This window comes from Hipposideros armiger, unplaced genomic scaffold, assembly GCF_001890085.2.
Source record: "Hipposideros armiger isolate ML-2016 unplaced genomic scaffold, ASM189008v1 scaffold_89, whole genome shotgun sequence".
NCBI classification, from domain to species: Eukaryota; Metazoa; Chordata; class Mammalia; order Chiroptera; family Hipposideridae; genus Hipposideros; species Hipposideros armiger.
In genome coordinates, this window is record NW_017731439.1 from 1,261,890 (window position 1) to 1,286,278 (window position 24,389).

The window sequence follows — 24,389 nt, forward strand, 5'->3', positions numbered from 1 at the left end:
GGGGGTACATCCCATTTTTAAACAGGGAGAAGGACTATAGCCTGGCAGCACTGAGGAAGATGCAAATGTTGGAAAGATGGCACAGGGGGCGGGTGCACAGAGTGGGGCATGGAAAGTAGCCCTGGAGGCAGGGACACCAACTGGGAAGCTAGTGGAACAGTCCAGGCCTAAAGTAAGGCAATGTGGGGCGGGAGGGGGTACTGCTGAGAGAACTCGCCCTGCCAGCTGCTGGGATAGAAGCTGAGAGTGAGTCTGAGTTTCCAGCTTGCACAACTGGGTGGGAGGTGGTGCCATCCACCAAGAGAAGAAACACGGTGGGGTCTGCGGGGTAGGGAAGGCTCAGTAGGAAACCCTCCTGCCACTCCAGTCCGTCCTTCTAAGCAGCCCTAGGTGAATGGTGTTGCCAGATGCCTTCCAGGGGTTTCAGCATCTCACTTTAGCACCCCAATCTCACCTGCATCCGAATGTTGTCTGCAGCAAAGTCGTGATTCCCACGCAGAAGAAAATGGTCCCAATGAGCTGGCTGGTGGCCCACTGGTCGTACCCCACACACATGGCATCGGCCAGCAGAAAGGGCACCGCGATCGTGCCACTGAAGCACGTCAGGTAGTGCTGTGGGTGACAGGGAGACAGAGGGGAAAGGGTAAACCCTTCCTCGTCCTTTTTCTGATTTCATCCTAACTCCCTCCCCTCCACAGATTTTAAAAAATAGCCCACATGCCAGCCGAGTGGCTCAGTTGGTTAAGAGTTGGCTTAAGAACGCGAGCTCTGAGCAACAGAACCACCGGTTTGATTCCCACATGGGCCAGTGACGCTGTGCCTGAGCTGAGCTGTCGCTGAGCTGCTAACAGGTGGCCAGATGGCTCAGCTGGTGCAACAACAAGATTGCCTGTTCGATGGTGGGCTTTGCCCACTCACAACTAAGACTGAACTTGGTACCTTGAGCTGAGCTGCTGCCCGGATGGCTCAGTGGATAGGGCGTGCGCTCTTAACAAGACTGCTGGTTCTACTCCCACATGGGATGGTGGCTACGCCCACCCGCAGCTAAGATTGTAACACAGCACCTTGAGCTTAGAGGCCACAAGCTGCCGACAGGAAGACAGATGGCTACTGACGCCCTCCACAACGAAGATTGAAGAACAACAACTTGGCTGGTCCCCTTCCCCAATTCTTCAACACTGTTCCCCTCCCACAATTCCCCAATAAAATAAAATAAAATAAAATAGCCCACATGAAGAAACTCTTTGGCTTTTTTAGGTACACACTTTTACGTCCAATCATTTTTCTTTTTCAGCATTTCTCCTTTCTAGTACATTTCCTTGTCTTATTACTCGCTTGTATTGTTACTTACCATTCACATGAATCCAGGCCAGCATAAAGGAAATACTCAACGCAAGCACTGGTGATATTTTACTTACACAACTCTTACTGGGATTATTTGCTTTTTTTCAGCGTCAATTGCTAAAATTATAGGTCTTTCTCCTCTGATCTATTAACATGAATTGTTTTGGGCTGAACCAGTCTTGACAAAACCTTTAGTCAGTCTTGCTGTATCTTTCTTCTGGGATTTGACTTGCCAATACTTAATGTAAGGTTTTATCTTGATATTGAGATAATTAGTCGAGGTTTTTGATTTTGAGTTTGCTTGTTTTTAATTCTCTCAGGTCTAGGGATTAAAGTTACACAAGCTTCATTAAACAGGGTGTTTTCCATCTTTTTCTATGGCCTGGCATTGTTTGACAACAATCAGGGAAGGGTTAAGGGCATGCAGGAGCTGTGGGCCTGCTCCAGAAAAAGCCAATCCCACTCTTCCTTTGGGGACCCCACCTCCATGCCTGCGGCCCTGGCAGAACATTCCCAGCAACCACTGCTCACTTCCCTTCCTCCCAGAGGCCGGCTTATTCAGTTCCTACATCTACTCTGCAAACCCTAATTTTCTTCCCAATAGTTCCCCATCTCTGCTCCTGTTTACCTAAATGTATTGTTTGCAGCCCATAAAGCCCAACTATTGGGTTGTCGGAAAAATCATGATGCATTTTTTGCAACGAAAAACACAGACACAATACGTCATGACTTTTCCGACAACCCAATATATAACATTACCAGGTGTTTCATGGAGGAAACAGAACATTCCTACCCAGGACTTCTCAGAGCTGCTCACAAGCTTAAGAACAAGCCAAGAAGGGCATGATGCATGCAGGGTCTCCCCATCCCATTTGACTTAGGATGATTTCTTCGAGAAACATCGATAATATAAACATTTCACAAAGCAGGTTTCCTGAATCTGGCTTGGGATGCTCTCAGCCCAAGGTACATTCTCCACCCAGACCACGCAGCTCCTTTGGTCACAACTCCTCCTTTATCAGGCACCTTTCAGGGCAGGTTACCAAATGCTTTGACACCTACACGGTTAGGGGCTAGAAACTAGACCAAGGCATCAGCTGTCAACAGGTACAGCCTCACCTCCAAGTGAATAAACCCGTCTGGGCAATGAGATGGACTTTCTCAGCATCTGAAACACCCCAGATTGAACTGCTCAAACTTGAGAAAAGAAGAATGGTGAGTCAGACCTCTAAACAGAGTCGTAGCTAAAACAACCAAGGCAATCACAGGCCGGCGGGTGCATCCTGGAAAGGAGCCTCCCAACTCGTGCCCTTTCTCCTAAAGCCCCACTTCAGTCTGTCAGTGGGGAAAGGGTGCCAAGAGATGGGAGAAAGTGCCAAAGACAAGGAGCCTTGCATAGGCTTGTGTCACCTTGGGTCACTTCCCGCCCCAATCCCCAGCCTCCCAGGCAGCTTCCCTGCTCTGCTCCCACTGGGAACTGCTCAGACAAAGCAGCTGCTACCACAGCAAAGGTTGCCTTCCTTTCAAAATAAGACTGAACATTCCCATTTACACCTGGCCAACAGGGCGCTTCTCAGTGTCACCCATGTTCCATGCTAGAACTGACCATAACTATGGATTGGTTAACTATGCCAGGAATGAGAGCTGAAACAAGCTCTTTTTTTATCTGTTCTTCTATTTTTCTCCTCCCTCTCTTCTTCCTTCTTTCTATAGCTCTATGATCTTTTTGTCCTTTCTTCCATGTCACGTCTCTTCTTTATTCCCTAACATTTGCTTCTTTCATTCCCTGGTGAACCTACTCCTCCTGTTTTTCTTCCTTTCACTATTAAAACATGGATGTGAATTCCCATTTATCATCCTTAAAAGAATTAATTTATAATAAAGTTGTCAATATATAAAGATCAAAATTGAATTTAAAAAACACTCCAGACAGACAATTCAAGTGTCTGTTGGTGGTTACATCCTAAAGCAACCATCTTACCTGCAGCCCCAGAAATATACAGAGGTACCAGGGAGGAACGTCTTCTATGGTGTAAATCATGTCCGATCTCTGGGGGTCGAGACTGCCAGTGCTATCCAAGGTCTCGGCCAGAGAGCTCTGTGAGTGAGAGGGACAAAGGAGTTGTTTAATAAAAGCAAGGAGTCAAGTTAGCTCAGCTAACTACAGGCCAGTGTTACTAAAGAACAGCTTTATAAACTGGCTGCCACTCTCCCGTAAAATTAAGCCTTGGCTACCTTTGATGCAATGCTCAAGCACACTCACTCAGTGGGACACTCAGTCTTCAGAGTGTGTGGTGGTGGTGTGTGTGTTTTTGGGGGAGGGGGGTCAGTATCCATTGATTTCAACTCAGCTTGCTCAGAGCTTCTCCCCAGGGCTGGGAACCGCCTGCGTGGAGAGGATGTGGTCCCAGGTTGAGGCCACAAAGTGACACCTTGGCATAAGCAGTCCTTGAGTGGTGTCCCGAATAAAGATATAATATATAATGCTGACCACTTTCAAGCAGGAAGCACTAGTCTGCGCCTCCTACCCCATCCCATCCCTGCAAGGAGAAAGATCTTTGTGCCTAAAAATAAAGTCTGACAGCCATCTATCAAAACACTGCTGCTCAGGCACAATGCTGAGTGAAAAGAACAAAAGTATAGAGGTATGTGACTCAAATTTTATTTTAAAAAAACAGACTAAAAATGTATTCAGAGTTCAGTGGCCAATTTTATTTTATTCTTTTCCCCTGCCATTACGAAATTTTTTATTTTTTTCAAAAAGATTTTATTGGGGAATCGGGGAAGAGGAACAGACAAATTGCTGTCCTTTTGTTCTTCAGTCTAGTTGTAGAAAACGCCGCTTCACTGGCCCATATTGGTATTATGATCACTGCGCTCTTCCCGGGTGAGGTACATTGGTCGCCGGTCACTGGATGGCTGCTCACGGCGACTCTTGGTAGCTCACGCCGGCTGCCTGCCGCTCACAGTTTACGGGAGCCCACTGCAGCTCCACTGCAGCCTATGCCGTCGCCGGTGACTCACGGCAGCCCAGCTCCATGTTGAGCTGTTGTTCACCATCTTAGCTGTGGAGGGCGTAGCGTCACTCGCCCTCAGTTGGGATCCGAACTGGGGCCCTGCTGCTCACAGTTGGCGTCCCAAGCCAACTCTTAACCAACACGCCACTCGGCCGGCCCTAAATTTTTTTTAATGTTAAGTGTTGTATGCTTTTTAAGCCAAAAATCTTCACAAAGACCAGTCACACTTTAGGTTATAGTCTAAACATTTCCAGTCGGCATTAGCATCGCTTCTGAACTCATCCAGTATCTGAGCCAAACACAAAACTCAAGGTAACTTCAAGTTCCCCAATGTAGCCTTAAAACTGCTCTGGATTCTAAAACCCTATGAACAATTTCTTGAAATCTGAGATGTGTATTTTTTAAAAATCTTTTATAACCTGACAAAGTGCCTACCAGAAAACAAAAAACATGTTCCACAAAAGAAAAAAAAAGATAAAGATGATGACATTCTGACCCAAGACCATATCTATCCCAATTTGTGCCCTCTCATCAGATGGATTTGATCCGCAGAAAGATGCTGGCTCCATGTGTTTATCACTCAATTTTTCATGCACAGGGCAACAGGGATTTTCAAGGGTCAAATACCCTTGAGCAAAAGAAGTGACGCAAACTCAGGCTCCACTTCCAAAGCCTAAAGGTAAACATAGGATGTAAATTGACATATTTGATCTAATCCAAATGAGGCTTGATAATGACCTTTCCGAGAGAACTTTTTCCTCCATTCAAACAATGGATATTGGCAGATTTGCACTGTTGAATGGGTTGAAATGGATTCTGTCTTTTAAAAATGTGTTGGTAGGGGCAGTAGGGAAAGTACACATGGATGTGGAATTTGCTATCTGGTGATGCACAGTAAAGAATTATAATAACTTAGCAGGTCTGGGATGTCCAAACCCTGTACATTTCAGAGATAAGTTTGGCCCTTGCCTGGCACCTGGGAAGTAACCTCTGAGTTCCTGGAACACCTGCCTGTTAGGGTGTATGATTTTAGCTGAAGCTGTGGACTGACCCAAATAGTTTATGCTAATGATGTGATCTATGGTGGGGGCCTTGGGCTACATGGTATCAGTTTGACCTCTAGTGGGGCTGACCACTAAGGTCAACCACACAGTGGTCAGCCATACCTACATGACTGATTCCCCAGCCCCCCGAAAAAAAACCCCAGACACCAGGGCTCCAGGGAGATTCCCTGGCTGGCAACACTCCTTGAGTGTTGTCACACACTATCTTTGGGGAAATGGGGTGCTGCCCACACAATTCCACTGAAAGAGGACAACGGAAAGTTTGTGCTAGTGTCTCCTGGGCCCTTCCCTACATGCCTTCTTCCCCTGATATTGATCTGTATCCTCCCTCTGAAATAAGCTGTAACCACGAGGATAGCTTTTCTGAATTCTTCGAGTCCTAACAAATCACTGAACCTGACTTGGCAACCTCCAGCTCAGGTCCTGGGAATCCCTCAACTCAGTTCACCATTTTGCTGACTCGATACAACTATGGATATCAGAGGATCCGCTTTACAAAGGACAATTCAAAACCATCACATTATCTACAGTCTCAGAAGTGGGGAGTGTTACTGCTCACAAAGTAACAAAGAGAAATATCTGAAAACAGAGTACACAGTAACACTACAATTAATAGATTAGTACAACTTGTTGCAATAATACTGTAAGCAATATTATTCTAATGACTCCAAAATAACTAGTTTTAACTACTATTTTGATTAACAGAAATGAAAAGACTGATCTGTCCTCTTTCAAACCTGGCAGACTAAGATTAAGACGTGTACACATACGTACGTGATTTCTTTCTTTCTCTCTCTCTCTCTCTCTCTCTCTCAATTTTTTCCTAGTAATGAGGTGATTCTACAACACAGAAATGGAACTAATATAAATGTTCACAGATGGTATTAAGATGCCACTGAATAGGAAACTGTGTGGTCAAAGGGATCAGTTAACCCTGTCAGACAAATGTTGCACTGCCCCCTTGAGACAGAAGGAGCGTGTTTGGTCATTGGGAGCTATGGTACCACATTCAGTTATCACTGCATGAACAATATGAACCATTTTAAAAAACTGCAAAAACAATAACCTACACCAGCAAGGTTCCTTTAAAAGATGACCATTGTATACTAATACTTTAATAATGTCTGGGGCCGGCCGAGTGGCTCGTTGGTTAAGAATTGGCTTGGGAGAGTGAGCTCTGAGCAGCAGGGCCGCCAATTTGGATCCCACATGGGCCAGTGACACTACCCTCTACAGCTAAGATGGTGAACAACAGCTCAACCTGGAGCTGGGCTGCCATGAGTCGCCGGTGACCACGTAGGCTGCAGTGGGGCTGGCCAGCAGCTGGCATGAGCTTTTGTGAGCTGCCGTGAGCCACCATCCAAGGGCCGACGACAGATCTGCCTCACCCAGGAAGAGCGCAATGATCACAATACCAACATGGGCCAGTGAAGCGACGTCCTCCACAACTAGACTGAAGAACCAAAGGACAGCAACTTGTCTGTTCCCCTTCCCTGATTTCCTGATTCCCCAACACTGTTCCTTCCCCCAATTTCCCAATAAAATCTTAAAAAAAAAAAAAGCTTAATAATGTCATTTTGAAAAGACTTTTCCACCTTATTCTATCTATGGTCTGAAATAATCTAAAGACTGGGGAAATTACCTGTCCCTCAAAGATTAGTGAACTCAGAACTCAGCTCTCTGGCAGGAGCCTTCTTAAGATCATTAATATCCTTTCCAATCCCTTCTGAGGTTATTTATCCAGTCTAGCACTTTGGGGGTCAACTGCAGTCTCTTTCTGTAAGGGGCTATACAGTAAATATTTTAGGCTTTGTGGGCCATACAGTTCTGTAACAATACTCAACTCTGCCACAGTTTCAAATTGATCATCATAAAATCACAGTTCATATTCCCTTTTACATTTCTTATATCTCCTTTCACATTGCTAGTGTGCATTTGTGCTTTCTTGTTTTTTTCCTTAATCAAGCCCACCAAAGATCAATTTCATCAGTGTTTTCAAAGAGCCAGCTTTTGAGCTCCAGTTAAATGTGGTTGATTAGCCACATGAGTCATTTCCTTTAACTCCTAAAAACACACAGAAGGAATAAATATGAAACAAATCTACAAGGACGAAGAGAGCAGGAAAAGGAAATGACATTAACACATCTCTGGAATATAGAAAGCATGTGTGTGAGTTGTGATCCATCTGTGAGAGGGAAGGAATCCACAGTCTGCGTGCTTGTAGCAGGAGAGTGCGCAGAAGTGATCTGACTGACCGACAGAAGCCCAGAAAGGTCCTAAGCTTGGAGGTACAAGACAGAATGCGGATGGGAAGAGGACAGATTTTAACTCCATGTATCAATCAAACATCCTGCTGCCTACTGCCATCCTCATCCCTAAAGAAACAACAATGTATTGTATGTATTGTTTGAAGAATATAAACCAGGAAAACATCAGACTCAGGAATAGTACGTGGAGTTAAATGCAAAACAGAACGTGGGGTCCCCATCTGCTTCCAGAATGCCAGAATCCAGGATACAGAAGCCAGGCTTATACACATAGGAGGAAGCCAGAAAATTCCTTTCTAAAGGAACTGTGATCAGCCCTGGAGACAGTAACTGACATCTAGACCCCACAGTGACAAGCTTTGCATCTGGTTATTCAGTGGCAGGGCCCACCAGCAGACAAACTTCACTCACACACGACGACCCCACGATCCTATTTTTTATTGCCTCACAACCTGGGACAGTGAAGGAAGCCTCTAAATATAAAAGCCAAAGAAACAGAAGAAACAGGAGCAATGTAGTATGAAGAAAACATGTTAAAAATAAAAAAGCAACCGGTATCGTCACAAAAATAAAAATAAATGGAAAGAGAAGCCATTTTAAAAAGCTTTAATCAGTAAATAAAACCAAAAAGAAACAGTAAAAGACGTCTTCAAAACTAAAAACAAGACAGGAAAAAAAATTCAAAGAAAGGGCTGAGAGTCAAAGATATCCCGCCAAAATAACAACAAAAAAACAAATATGGATAATAAATAACAACAGTTTTTAAGTCAAACTAGAACAAAGAAAACAGACTATAGGAATTCATCAAAGAAATAAGAAAATGTCTAAGAACTAAAGTACATGTTTATAAATTAGAAAGACCCACCAAGTACTCAGTGAATTAATGAAAAAAGATTCAGATATTTTGAAAATAAAAAAAAAATCAATTTTATTAAGAAAGACCTTAAAACAGAAACTTAAAGACAAAGGGAAATAAAACATGAGTTGACAGAATTTGGACAGAAGTAGAAGAAAATAAATAAATAAACAAAAATGAATGTGGTAAGAGGACAAGAGACAATAGCATGAAAAAAAGAGTGTCACAGACTAGAAATGAAAAAAAGAAAACACCATAAAAGGAAAAAATGATTAGAAAGAAGTGATAGCTAGAGAAAGCAGGCAAAGGAGATCCAAAGTATACATAATCAGAGCCCTCAAATAAGAAAGCCAAACCACACTAGAACAAAAAAATAAAGATATAATTCAAGACAGCTTTCCTGAAGTAACAGGAGCTTTGATGCTAAATATTGAAAGTGCCAGAAAAAACTGACCCAGAATGGTCAGAATCAAAATATATCTAAGTAAAGCTATTAAATATCAATGATAAATAAAGAATCTGTAAGACAGGCAAAAAGACCAAGATACTGATAAGAAAAAAAGACTGGCCTGATTTCTTCACATTCAATACCAGAAAATGGGAGAGCAGCAACGACAAGGTATGATTCAATCATTTTCTTAACTTTGTATTATATAATTTTCCCAACATATACAAAGGTAGAAAGAATATGGAATGCCGGCCCTATATCTATCCCCAGCTTCCAAAATTATCAACATGGTGTTCTCGTGTTTACATCTGGCCAAACTCGCCTTCAAACCTAAATGCTATGCTATAGTTAGTTTGAGATAGGGATTTATTCCCATGAGCTAGCCCTTCTCTTGGAAACTACTATAGTGTTACTCCTCTAACTTCAATGAACATATGAATCACAAAGGAATTATATGACAATGCAGATTGTGATTCGGCAGGTGGGGGGGGAGGCAAAAATTCTGCATTTACAATAAGCTTGAACATTCATAAATGTCAATCATAAGAAATACTTCAATACATTCCAAAAAATAATATAGGTAACATTTCCTGACCACAATAAAACTAGAAACTAATAAAATAATAAAAAACCCTCCTCCACCTGGAAAATTTTAAGCAGATCCCTTAAAGGGGAAAGAAATGCAATCCAAAATAGCAGACTAGTTAGAAAATAGGAATAAAAAATTAATTATATATGAAAATCTATTGGTTAAAGCAATGCTTAGTGGAAAATTCATAACCTTTGGACTTAAAACTAAAAGAGAAAACCAATAAAGCATATGCCTCAACAAATTAGAAAATAAAAGAAAAACTAGAAGAATAAAGAAAAAACAAATTAACACATTAGAAAACAGGAAAGCAGTTATTTAGAAAACTAAGTAAATCTTGGGGCCAGCTGAGTGGCTCAGTTGGTTAAGAGCTCGCTCAAGAGTTTGAGCTCTGAGCACAGCGGTTTGATTGCCGGCCCGAGCTGAGCAGCCACTGAGCTGCCAACATGTGGCAGGATGGCTCAGCTTAAAAAAAAAAAAGAAAAGAAAAGAAAACTAAGTAAATCTAAAGTTTAGTTCTTTTAAATAAAAAAATCTAATCCAGGAAAATACAAATGGGGCAATGTGGGAGGAGAAAGGGTAAAACATACACAATCAGAAACAACGTGAGAGTGGCGCGATGGTTAAGAACTGGTTTGGGATGCCAGAGGGCCCCGGTTCAGATCCCACATATGAGGGCCAGTGACACTGCCCTCCACAGCTAAGATGCTGAACAACAGCTCAACCTGGAGCTGGGCTGCCATGAGTCGCCTGGGACGGCGTAGGCTGCAGCCCCTGTGGCAGTGGGTTGCCATGGGCTACCGTGTGTAGCCAGCAGCCAGCGTGAGCAGCCAGCAGCCGCAGTGAGCAGCCGTCCAGAAGCCGGCGACTGATCTGTCTCACCCGGGAAGAGTGCAATGATGGTGCCAACTTGGGCCAGTGAAGCAATGTCCTCCACAACTAGACTGAAGAACAAAACGACAGCAACTTGTCTGTTCCCCTTCCCCCAATTCCCCAGCACTGTTCCCATCCTCCCAATTCCCCAATAAAAATCTTAAAAAAAAGAAACAAAAGTGAAAATAATTAATCACAGAAACAAAGGAATTAAAAGCACAGAAAACCTATTTTGCTCAGTCCTATGTAAATTAACTTTAAAAATTAGAATGAACTGATTTTTTTGAAAAAAATACCAAAACTGACTTCAGAATAAAACAAGCCCCAAATGGCCAGTGAAATAGATAGTATTCAAGGAAATGCAAACGTATCAATGTTTAGACAATGAAAAACATTTTCACCCCAAAAGGTAAATAAACATCTAGCATAAATATTTTCTTGCCAACTAACCACTATTATCAGTGAAAGGCACAGCTACAGATGTTTAAAAGCCCCAAACTGTAAATTCTCCTGACTATCCATTTCAAAACAGTCATTTTTTTTCCTGGATAATGAAGGAGGAAGTCCAAAAGCATGACAGTCTATAGCCTAGAAATTCTGGTGACTCTGTGATAAGGACCCAGGATCTGAGCACTGGATGCAACCCAACAAGTCTATGAATTCAGAAGCACTCTGCTATAAAGATGTGCCACTTGGATGCTGAGACCCAGGCAGGCCAGGTGGCGGCCCCCACCGGGATCCTGCCCTGCGGGCTGCGTCTCAGCTACAGACTGCGGGCATGAGTCTACATGCTGACCGTGGCCGCTCTCATCTCTGTGCTCTGAGGAGCAGTTTGGAATCCAACACCACAGGAATTTCACCATCTCAGCATGACTCTAATTAGCCTCCATGAAATTTATAATAGCTTGACCAAATAATAGCAAATTGGTCAAGGTAGCCAAAAATGAAATGTCCATCTCCCAGACTAGAAATTTTAAAAAGAAAGAAACCATGAAGACATAAAACTTTGATGATTCCAATAAAATTTCTTTGTTTTCTTTTTTTTTATCATTTTAGTGATTTTACTATAACTTATTGCACTAATACCCAAGGTGGGTACTATATTTGCATGTATCAGCTTTCTATTGGTCTTTGACTAGAATATACAGTATACACTAACCACAGTACAATACAGTGGTTCTAGACTACAATGCCTCGTTACGCAAGTTGATTTAGTAATGTTCACTATAGCTTAGTCATTTTAAAAAATAAAATCTTTTTTTTTTTTAATTTTATTGGGAAACTGTTTTTTTCCAGAACCCATCAGCTCCAAGTCAAGTAGTTGTTTCAATCTAGTTGTGAAGGGCACAACTCAGTAACCTTGGTGTTAATGAGCACTGCACTCTAACCAACTGAGTTAACTGGCCACCCCTAAAATCTATTTTTAAAGTCAATCAAAACTCAAATGGAATTGAAAAGTCTTAGGGCGGCAATGCAATCTAGAAATGTCACATTACTAAACTTTTCATATGTGTTAGGCACAGTGATAGAGAAACAAGAAAAAAGAAATCCAGGCATCTGGACCCTCTTTGGACAACTCTCTCATGGCCTCTATAAAAACAGTCACATATACTGCCTGTCAAGGAGATGGGAAATGACAAAAAATTCTCTCACTTTAGTGTGTGATTTCCATTGCTTTAGTCAAAGAGCTTTATCAGAGGCATTTTCAAGGTCTACATAAACTATCTACTGGTTTCTCCCATTCCCTTAGTCACTGTATATGTCATATGTACCAGGCACAATGCTAATCACTTCACATATATTATTTCATTTAATCCTCACAACAACCCTAAGACAAACGCTGATGTGTTCAGTTCCATGTTAGAGACAAAACAACTGATGCTCAGAGAGCTTAAGTAATCCCCTCAGGGTCTGAGTCACATTAGCACCCAGACCCAAACTCGTTTTTTTATTATTTTTTCCTCTTTCACGGCATTTACTTTACACCTATTATACCAAACAGCATTTTAAACCCTGACATATAAACTCCCTAATAAGATAAAGCAAAGACAAAAGTGTTTATCTTCTGAGAAACAAGATACACCATCACTTACAGTCTCCAAACATTACTGCACTTTAACTTTCATAATTTGACAACGCATTCATGAAACAGTCTGCAGACAACCAGTTTTCACAACCAGAACACTTTTAAGCAGGCCTGACAGTCCTTGTCCTAAATTGTTTATTAGGTAAGAATTTTACAGCCATGACTTATCCTAGCGGTACGGTGGAGCTGGACAGTATTGCGCATTCTCCAAGCTGCACGGTGAGAGCCACCAATAGTATGGTAGAACTTGTGGCCCTTTCCAAGGCCACAGCTCTTGCAGCCTATAGATGTCGGCCCTCGCATCTCCCTGTGCCTGGGGACTGGTCTGGTGATCTACTGGATGTCAGGATTCCATCTGATAGCTTTATGGAATGGATCAATGACGATAACCTCACAGGATTTGTATGTGGAATGTTCACCAACCCAGTAAGAACTCAGGACTCTCACAGCCCCACAGTGGCGTCCAACTCGCTCCTGCACGGCTTATTAGGCCAGGTGGGGCAGGGGCCCCATGGAGCACAGAACGCTGGCGGTACTGCAAGCAGCGCACCCTCAGAAGAAAGCGCATTACATCAGACTGCTTCCTCCTCTGTAGCTCCGGGATATACTTGTAAGCGCCCATCTTGGCTTATGATGGCTGCGGCCAAGATGGAAAGGTAGACCCAAAGTCTTCACCATTTCCCTCTGGCATCCTGGCTAAGGCTTTTAAAATATATAGAGATAAAGACCTCAATCTGGGACATGCCTTAATTGCCATTACGACAATTAAAAATTAGTAACTTCCATTCCTCATCACTTATTCCATTATAAAGAGAACACCCTCACACATACCCACACCCACAGGAGGGTAGAGATAAAACCTCAGATGAGGACACAACATCCTGACAGCAGCGGTGGGGAGTGGGTGGTGGTGATGTAAGTGAGTACCTTTTCTGCGATGCCGTTTTCTGTCGTGTAGATCGCCATCAGCTCGGTGTCTTCATTGTCCTGTTCACCACTGGATGTGGCACCCCCATTTATCACCACCTGAAGAGAAACACTCCATTTAGAGGCTGTTTCACAGTACACCTCTCGGTTACATGGAAACATTTCCCCCCAAAGTCTTTTGTAAGTCTCATAAGAGACAAAATCTGCATTTTTCACCTACCAAATTGGCCAAGTTTTGGGTGTTCTTAAATGAAACTCCCAACAAGTGTGTGCTTCATCAGTGACCACTGCATGTGTTTTTTGTTGTTTTTTGGGGTTTTTTTCCACTGGGGAACAGTGTGTTTTTCCAGAACCCATCAGCTCCAAGTCAAGGAGTTGTTTCAATCTAGTTGTGGAGGGTGCAGCTCAGTGGCCCATGTGGGGATTGAACCGGCAACCTTGGTGTTATGAGCACTGCGCTCTAACCAACTGAGCCAACCAGCCGCCCCAGCATGTGTTTTTGATGGAGGAGAAACATACCATGTGTCCCTTAGAGGGAAGCTGTGTGAGCAGGAGCGTCAGCTGAGGGAGACCAGAAATGAAGCATCCAAAGACGCTACAAGGAGTGGGACCCCCAGTGCGCTCCAGGGGCAAGAGAGGGTTGACTAAGGGGCCAAAGATGCTGTTTCCGGGCAGGTGAGAGGCAGCCTAAGCTGCCTTGGTTAAGATCCTTCCTAAGTAACGGCTTGATAAGGACTGCTAACGCACCATGCCTATAAAAAGAAGATGTGCTAGTCACAGCACTCAAGCCCTGCTCTTCACCTGACTCAGCTAATGATGCAGCAGCCTCAGGTCCTGGCTGCCTGTCATGAAAAAAAGAATACTGAAAAAAACTGTATGTGTGACCAACAGCACAACTACCTTTTTAAAATACAGGGAAAAAAAGGATATAAAAATTTAATTTCTGGTACTATAAACTACAATAAAGAGAAGTAAAAGATACGGGATGGTGTAAGGAAAAATACAGTGCAACACACAGCAAAGGATCAGTATCAGAATTTCATAAAGAACGCCTGCAAATCCATAATACAAACAATCCAAAGGAAATGGGCACAGGGTAGGAGTATACAATTCACAAGGGAAAAAAATTAAAATATTCAACAAAACACACGAAAAGCTCACTTAAAATTATAGGAATGACAATTAAAATTTCCATTTTTAACATAATTCAAAGGATGTTTTTAAAGGTGAATCAGGTGTGGGGGAAAAGCTACTCTAAGTTATCAGAGAGATTATGTTCTTGGTGGAATGGCCTGTGTGACGTGTATGTAACTTAGCACTGGGATTTAAAACAGACATTTTCTTGAAGCCAGCAGTTAAGCTCATAGAAACCTATCCATCAGAAATATCCATGCTGAATACTTGGAAACAACCTAAATGGTCTTCAAAAAAACATTGTTAGATTATGGTATATCCGTTTCAAGAATAATATCCAACCAATAAACAAATAAAACTGATGTACTGACAAAGAAAGAACTCCAAGAAATACTGTAAAAAAAAAGTCATAAAATAATAAGCCTAGAATTACCCCAATTATACTAAAAAATAAAAAATTTGGAGTTTGAGCTCTGAGCAACAGTGGTTTGAGTCCAGCCCGAGCCGAGCAGCCGCTGAGCTGCCAACAGGTAGCAGGATGGCTCAGCTAAAAAAAAAAAAAAAATGTGTAATAATCTCCCTGTCTAAATGCTGGGTAAAGGTCCCAGAAAAGTCACAAACCAACATGAAGATTGCCCTACGAGCAAGAGGTTAAGGCCAGCACCTTTCATTTTTCACTCCCAACCACTCTTTAGCATGTGGGCCTTTTGTCATCAGTATGTATTTGTGTGTTATTTGTATATTGCTTTTGTAAATGGATAATAAAAAAGATGTAACACCAAAATATTAACAGTGGTTGTCTTTAATCAGCGGGGCCATTTTTACCTTCTTTTTCCCTTTATCTATATTGGTGATGGTCTAGAATGAGGACAGTTTATTTTTACAACAGGAAGAAATTAAAAAGACTAAAGATCCAAGCAGTATAGCTTGGATTGTGGAGGTCCAGAGAGATTTAATCCACTTATTTTTGTAGTTGAGGAAATCAGGCCGGAGGAAATTTTAATTTCTCATTCAAGGTCACATAGATTATAACCCAAGTCTGAAGTTAGTTTTAAAGTATGCCAAAGACCTCAACTAACATAATGCTTACAGGGAAATTTTTTCTTATATCATTTCAAATAAAGAGTTGCTTTTAAAACTATCTCTAAGACACGCTATAGCTTTTTACCTAAGCCAAATGGGTTTGTGGTGTTTGTCTGCAGAGCTAGCTACCAGCAAGATCAAGTCCATAACATGGAACGCTTAACTATTAGAACCATGCTCCAAGTCCATATCACTGCAGCACCAACCCACTCGGAAGCCAAGAGGTACACACACACAGAATGAACTGTCTTAAAACAACAACGTGTACTTACTAACTCATCAGACAAACCCAGGTCTGATTTAAGGTCCTATCCTAGCCAAAGCTAACGTTCACCTGCATTCATCGCCAGCTGCCACAGGGAGCAATGGCTTCATGGGAACAGGGTTTCCTTTTGAGGTGATGACAGTGTTTTGGAGCTAGACAGAGGGTGATGGTTGTACAATGCTGTGAAAGTTTTCGAAGTCACTGAATTGTACACACTTTTAAATTGTTAATTTTGTTGTGTGAATTTCACCTCAATCTGTACATGAGGCACAAAAGAGGAGATTCTGGCACGAGTTAGCAACTCTTACTCTTCCATACACACACACACACACACACACACACACACACACACACAATTAAACAAATAAGTACCGTAACATGCAAATGCTCCCCATACTAGGAAAAGGCTCACATACTCATTCAACAAACCTTGTTTGAGTACCTGCTGTGCTGAGGCAATGAGGATGCAGTCCTGCCACCCCCAACCTTTCCGGGGAAGCTCCACCAGGAGTGGGTGCCGGGTTAATTCTGACTCAACACAGGATGCAGCAGGGCGCCAGGGAGTAAAACACTAGTTTGTTTTACTACTAGCTTCCTTTGGTTTATTAAATTAACTGTTCTGATGGTCTGTTTTTGTTTGGGTTTTTTCTTAATACATAAAATTTAATTTTAAAAATCAAATGTTAAAATCAGTTCTTCAGGAAAGGCACTGAGTTTAAAAAAAAAAAAAAAGGACAAGAAATGTTCCTGACACTATCAAAGCTTCACATTTTTGAACCTCTAATTATTATTTCAACTGGGAAATAAAACATGTCTTGGAAAGTTTCTAAACTTAATAAAAACGGGTTTTCTTTTGTGTTATTAATAGCATCCTAGATAACAGGGCGATCTTGGTATCTTTCATCTCAGGAAATTGATCAAGTTTTCATTAAAAAAAAATATCAGCAGATTACTTAAAAATCCTTTGGGAACAAGATGTTCTTTCTCCCTGCTTTCCAAATTATTTGAAACCAAGCTTGTGGCCTTAAATTTCGCCCCCTAAACTAATATTGTACAATCACTCAATCAGCTATGAAAGCAGGTTTTCTCTGCTTAAATTTATCCAGTTGATTTTGTCTCCAATATGCAGGGCTATGTTGCCTTTGGGTATGGGAGTATATCTATTGCTCAACAATGATAATGTGTTTGTTGCTTTATTTCTTCTAAGCTAAGACAATAATGCTTAAGTATGTGTTTCTGAACAGTAATCTTGAGATGGTCAAATGTACAGGAAGCAGGAATGACAGCAGCAATAGCCAGTGTCATGCTGAGTGTCGATCATAGATGTGTGTGTGTGTGTGTGTGTGTGTCCGAGTTTTATAAAAGAACACCCAAATATTTGTTTCATCTCTGGAAAGAAATACACCAAAACAGTAGGATGTTGTATTTCTGGCTGATGGGATTTTAAATGATTTTGTTTTTCCTCATTACAGCATTCTATGTTTTCTAAATTTTCCACAGTGAACGTATTTTTTTTTTGTAAATGAAATTACAAATAATAAAACAATGACAGAAAACAAACACATGCAAACTATTAAAAAGATACAGTGAAAGAACACATTGGTTTTCTTGCTATTTCCATTTCACTCCAACAACACATTTACACCACAAAGCCAGGGAGGAAATATGGATGCTTTAAAGTATGTAAAGTTAAAGGAGGTGGGAGAAAAAAACCATGTCATTATTACAGGCAACCTCCCATAGCCCATCTTCCTCCTAGACCACTTTATCAAATCCTAACAGGAAATTAGCTTTTGCTCCAACAAAATTTGGGCTTAGATTATAGTGAAGAAATCTATCTGAAGTATCTTCCCTCTAATAAGCTCAGGAGCCTACCTACCTAGCTTAGGTGAACACAGGTTAGGAGTGAATGAAAAATTTAGAGATCAAGGGGGTTCAGTAGGTATCTACACCTAGGAGAAAAGGAGATCTTAAGTAGTCTAGGAATGCAAGAGACACAGTCAGGACTGACAATCAAGGGCTGGGAGACAGGGAGACCACAGGGAGGCTGTCTTAATGATCCAGGCAAGAAACGACCCAAAGACAACAGTGGAAGCAGGGATGGTGCTGACGGTGGGCATCACAGGGTAGAGAAGGCAGGAAGCTTGGACAACCACTTATGCTGTGTTCCTGTCACATCGGGTACAGCTTGGAGCACAAAGCAAGCCCTGAATATGAGCAGAATGGACAAGATTTCCTTTCCTAAGGCCCTTTCCAGGACCAAGAGTCTGTGAATCTGGCCTCATACAAAAGGAAGAGATCATCAGCCAAAATGCCAATCAACTTTGTAAATCTGCTCTAGGGAGTGACTGCAGCAGCTGTTACTTGATAATCATTCATATCAAATTGTACGTGTCCCAGCTATTAGGTGGCCATTTTGTATTACTAACATCTCACATTTCATTTAAAACCACCGAAATTCTACTCAAACTAAAAGTAAGCTGCAATGTAAGCAAATATGTGTTAATCTCCATACCAGATCAGAAAAATTAATTTTTTAGAGCAAAAACTCTAGAAAGAAAAGCAGCAGTGAGGAAAAGAATCTCTTACCATGCATAAAAATCTCCATCTGCATCCCATCTTTCCAATGTTTTTATTTCAAAGCGTATATCGGTATATTCCTTTTCTAAAAAAATTCTCCCAACTGTTACATTTTAAACAGAAAGGCTGCTCATCTTGGCTGTTCAATTTGAACTGTCAAGAGCTAAATCATAGCCATTATTGTAGTAGATTCAAGCTCTTATCTTACAGAAAGAGGGGAACTGAACCAATTCTCTGGGCGGGCTCCAGGAAACACACTCATCCTCAGACTCTTCTCAAAATCACACTCTGTTGATCCCAAGACCTAATTATTCTTACCAAGAGAGAACATTTTCCAAGACATCTATTATTACCATCCAACCGAGACTTTCGATTTTAAGATCTAACAACTCCAAACTCTTTATTTAGAAACAGACAAGAAGGAACTCTACGGCACCTAGTATTAAAGTTATAAGAACAAAAACATGTTTTGGGCTTCCTTGCTTGGTTTTTTTAAACAGGACTATTTGTATCCAGAAAAAAAATGGTGTCCCTTCTTTTTCACGGCTGAGAATGAGCATGTTCAAATCTGCCAGCACTGAGTCAGGGGCCTATGAGAATGAAGGTTACCCATTACATGGTTTCTTCACCCACCCTTCCCTATGTTTGCCAAGGTCACTTCTCTTACAAGAAGAGAAGGGAAGGGAAAGAAATGGAAGAAAGGGGTAGAAAGGAGAGGAAGAAGAGGGACAGGGTGGGCCGGCCGAGTGGCGTGTTGGTTAAGAGTTGGCTTGGGACGCCAGCTGTGAGCAGCAGGGCCCCGGTTCGGATCCCACATGGGGGCCAGTGACACTGCCCTCTACAGCTAAGATGCTGAACAACAGCTCAACCTGGAACTGGGCTGCCGTGAGTCCCCGACGACAGCGTAGGCTGCAGCCCCTGCTGCAGTGGGCTGCCATAAGCTACCGTGAGCAGCTGGCAGCCGGTGTGAGCTGCGAAGAGCCGCCGTGAGCAGCTGTCCTGAGGCCGGTGACCGTCTGCCTCACCTGGGAAAAGCGCAATGATAATACCAACATGGGCCAGTGAAGCAATGTCCTCCACAACTAGACTGAAGAACAAAAGGACAGCAACTTGTCTGTTCCCCTTTCCTGATTCCCCAACACTGTTCCCCTTCCCCAACTCCCCAATAAAATCTTTAAGAAAAAAGAAGAGGGACAGGGCAAGACAGAGCAAAGGAAAGAAAGGGGCATCAGTCTCCCTGGCTGCATTCTTACACGGGCACAGCTCTGAGCTGCTGGCCTCCCGCCTAATAGCACACCCGTCTGGCCACTGCCCTGAGGTCCCACGTCTCTTCCCGGAGGGCAGCTCACCCGCCCCCCTTTTTTTTTAATTGACTGCATTTTTCTGAAGTATTTTTTTATTTTAATTTTCTTATGATTTTTGTTTTTGTTTTTATTGGGGCATAGTGTGTTTTTCCAGGACTCATCAGCTCCAAGTAAAGTGGTTGTTTTCAATCTAGTTGTGGAGGGCGCAACTCAGTGGCCCAAGCAGGGATCGAACCAGAAACCTTGGTGTTGTGAGCACTGCACTCTAACCAACTGAGCTAACTGGCCAGCCGCCCCTCACCTTTACTTTTTAAAGCTCTTACCCCCATCCCCTGCTTGCCTCTGTCTTGGCTCCACCCAAACCTCTCCTGGGTTTTCTGCATATACTTTTTATGCCTGGTCCAGGGATCTCTTCTGTCATTATCTCCTTTTCTTTCTTTACAGGCTTTCTCACAATCAATCACCTCTTTCTATTAACTACTTAATGTTTAAGCTTTCTTGTCTCTACTTATAATTCAAAAGAGAGATGTCACCTCTACTGATGCCGATAAAATCCCCAAGTGTTGATGGCGAACAGGGAAAGCCCTCCATTTCTCTGGCTTGCCAGATTATAAAAATGTTCCAATCTGGCATAAGTGTAAATTTACAGGAAGAGGACATCTGTATAACTACAGAAGGTAGGAGGAAGGGGACCCAACTGTTTCTGATCAATTCCATAATCACCCAATTCAAAACATTCTCGATAGGACAACCAAGATGGCGCAGTAGGTAAACGCTGTGTTTACCTTCTCTCACAACCACATCAAAATTACAACTAATCTACAAAACAACCATTATGGAGAATTGCCTAAAAGCAAGCTGAACTGAAGCCTTTCAACTAAGGACGTGCAGAAGAAGCCACCTCCAGACTGGTAGGAAGGTCAGAGACACGGCACGGGCTGCTCCCGTGGTTTAATAGTGTGACTATTAAAGATCGGGACCGCTATTTTGGGTGTGAGGGTCCCCTCACCCCCTAAAGAAGCAAGAGATACCAGCCCCACCCCAGCCCAGGGTTCCAGTGCCAAGGAGAGAAGTCCCCATAATTTCTGGTTGTGAAAAACAGCGGAGATTGTGACTGAGAGAGACAGTGCAGCTGCACTCCCAGGCATTCCCCTTAAAGGGGCTGCGCGCGGATTTACCCACCAGTGGAATCACTCGCTCTGAGCTCCAGGGCTGGGGCAGCAGCTGGAAAGGCGGCTGGAACATGTGGTGGGGAATTGAGTCGTCTGGCTTAGGATGGGGGATGGAGAGGCAGCTTTCTCCTGGACAGAGGAGCTGGCGGCAGCCATTGTTTCTCTGCTGAGCCCTCCCCCTTCCCGGCATGCGAACACAGGTGACCGCCATTTCTGCGTCTCCACCATTTGTTAGCCACACCCTAGCGACTTGAGAACTGGCCCCGCCCAACGTTCGGGCACACCCAGGCCGCTTTCAGTGGCTTTTTCATGCAGACCACCTGCCTTGGCTTAAGTTGCACTTTTCTAGGGTCTCTCAAATGTTAGTGGAACCCAGACAAGCAGCATCTGGCATGAGTCTGTCCTGTGCCTCTGGCTGAGCAGCTCTAAGCTGGCACTAGCGGCAGCCAGCCTTGGTCCACAGCTTGACCTCTCAAGGCGCTTCCAAGCATGGCATAGGTGGCAGCCATCTACGGATTTCTTGGTGGTCCTGTTGGGTGGCCCCGCCTGGGGCACGGGCTGTAGCTGAAGCAGACCTACAGCGGATCCCCTCCAAGGTGGCACCACCAAGTGGCCAGCTTCAAAACGAGCTGAAGCATCACCCAGCAGTTTCCAAGTATGACACACCCAAGGGGCGGATTGGGCAGGCACCAGAGTCCTGCTGAGGCAGATCCTGCTCTGTAGGGTCAGCCCCTGCACAACTCTTCCACCGTAGACAAGGCCAGTCCTCACAGCCAGTAAGCCCAAGGGTCAGTCCCTCACATTGATGTGCAATTATTAATCAAGACTCAGCTACAAGAGCAGGGCACACACAATCCACACAAGGGACACACCTGGGGTGCATGGCTCAGGTGACCAGAAAGACTGAGCCACTAAACCCCACAGCACACCTACTACATAAGGCCACTTTACTAAGACCGGGAGACATAGCAGCCCTGCCTAATACATAGAAAAAAACACAGGAAGGCAGCCAAAATGGGGAGACAAAGAAACATGTCCCAAATGAAATAACAGAACAAAGCTCCAGAAAAGGAACTAAGTGAAACGGAGATAAGCAACCTATCAGACACAGAGTTCCAAACACTGGTTATAAGAACACTCAATGATCTCATAAATATTGTGATAGAAACCATAAAAAAGAACCAGTCAGAAATAAAGGATACAATAATGGAAATGAAGAATATATTACAGGGAATCAACATTAGATTAGATGAAGCAGAGGATCCAACCAACAACGCAGAAGGTAAGTGAGGAAGAAGATAAGAAGGTAAATAGAAAACACCCAGCCAGAACAACAAAACAAAAAAAGAATCAAAAAAATTGAGGAGAGTTTAAGGGGCCTCTGGGACAAATTCAAGCACACTAACATTCACATTATAGGGGTATCAGAAGGAGAAGACAGAGAGCAGGGAATTGAAAACCTATTTGAAGAAATAATGACAGAAAAACTTCCCTAACCTGGTGAAGGAAATGGACATACAAGCCCAGGAAGTACAGAGTTCCAAACAAGATAAACCCAAAGCGGCCAACACCGAGACACATCATAATTAAAATGCCAGAGGTTATACAAAGACAGAATCTTAAAAGCAGCAAGAGAAAAGCAGTTAGTTACCTACAAGGGAGCCCCCATAAGACTGGCAGCTGATTTCTCAACAGACATTTTGCAGGCAAGAAGGGAGTGGCAGGAAATATTCCAAGTGATGTAAAGCAACGACATACAACCAAGATTACTCTACCCAGCAAAGCTGTCATTGAGAATTGAAGAACAGATAAGGAACTTCTCAGACAAGAAAAAGCTGAAGGAGTTTATCACCAACAAACCAGTATTACAAGGACTCTTAGAGGGACTTCTTTAAGATGGGAGGAGGGTTAAAGATGGGTGCAATGGGAAGAGACTAAGAAGAACAAATTGGTTGTATACAGTAGTCATGGAGATGTAGGGTATAGCATAACGAATATAGTCAATAATATTGTAATAACTAGGTATGGTGCCAGATAAGTACTAGATCTATCAGGATGATAGATGGGAATGGGGTTGGGGGCAGGGTGAAAAAGGTGAAGACATTAAGAAATATAAATTGGTAGTTAATAAAGTATGAGAGGGCCAGCCAAGTGGCGCGTTGGTTAAGAGCTGGCTTGGGATGCCAGAGGGCCCCGGTTCGGATCCCACATATGAGGGCCAGTGACACTGCCCTCCACAGCTAAGATGCTGAACAACAGCTCAACCTGGAGCTGGGCTGCCGTGAGTCGCCAGCGATGGCGTAGGCTGCAGTCCCCTGCTGCAGTGGGTTGCCATGGGCTACCGTGTGTAGCCAGCAGCCAGCGTGAGCGGCCAGCAGCCACCGTGAGCAGCCGTCCAGAAGCCGGCAACTGATCTGCCTCGCCCGGGAAGAGCACAATGATGGTACCAACTTGGGCCAGTGAAGCAACGTCCTCCACAACTAGACTGAACAACAAAAGGACAGCAACTTGTCTGTTCCCCTTCCCCAATTCCCCAGCGCTGTTCCCATCCCCCAATTCCCCAATAAAAACAAATCTTTTTCAAAAAAAAAAGTGTTTTTCTTTTTTAAACCAACAGTTGAGATAACTTGATACACATCAAGTCATAATCCTGTACCTGGAAAAATATTAGCACTGAATAAAATGAATGTGTCATCAGCCTTATCTGACTGATGCTCACTTGTCCAGGCAAAACTACCTTTGTCTTGGGTGCTGCTGCCATAATGCAAAGCACGGACATTTGGATTCCAAACAATAAGTCACTCATTTGTTTCCTCCCACCCTGCAATACAAGTCTGAAGTCGGGTTACGATCTGTTTCATAAGAACACATTGATGGGGGTAAAATTAGGCCTTCAACATCCCTCAGGATAGAACAGGGGTCAGCAAACTGCGGCTCATGAGCCACATGCGGCTCTTTGGGTACGTTCCCTCTCAAAAGTTTGCCAACCCCTGGGAAAGCCAATCCTGTCCCTCACAACAATTTAAAAATTATTCAAGAGCCATAAATATATTTTTACATAATCACCATTATGTGAATAATGTCCTTTAAAGTTTTTATAAATGAAACTATGATAGTTTTAGTTTTTGTATTTTACTTCAGAGCCACTGTTTGCGAGCCGCAGTTTGCTGACCCCTGGCGACTCTTCCATCTCAAAAGTTTGCCGACCCCTGATATAGAGTAAGCACTGAGCTAGTTTTACAGCAGTCACAGCCATACATGCTTCCTTCCTGGAGTTAGTCCCCTCACGTGACTCCAGGCAGAGAACAGGGCCAAAACCAGAGCCAGCCAACTGGGCTCTCAAAGACTGACTGCCTCACATGAAAACCATTTAGTTTTCA

The 24,389-nt window shown here is 43.1% G+C and overlaps 1 protein-coding gene across 6 annotated transcripts in view; it reads right to left on the bottom strand.

Annotated features, from left to right (window-relative positions):
• The window catches only part of SLC23A2 (solute carrier family 23 member 2), a 122,224-nt gene that overhangs the window by 45,494 nt on the left and 52,341 nt on the right, over positions 1 to 24,389 (bottom strand). For all 6 annotated transcript variants that reach the window (XM_019644622.1, XM_019644623.1, XM_019644621.1 and 3 more), the window contains 3 exons: positions 13,472 to 13,570; positions 3,326 to 3,442; positions 455 to 612 (listed from right to left, as the gene is read on the bottom strand). In XM_019644622.1, the coding sequence (XP_019500167.1) occupies positions 455 to 612; positions 3,326 to 3,442; positions 13,472 to 13,570 (374 nt within the window). The remainder of the gene's footprint in view (positions 1 to 454; positions 613 to 3,325; positions 3,443 to 13,471; positions 13,571 to 24,389) is intronic.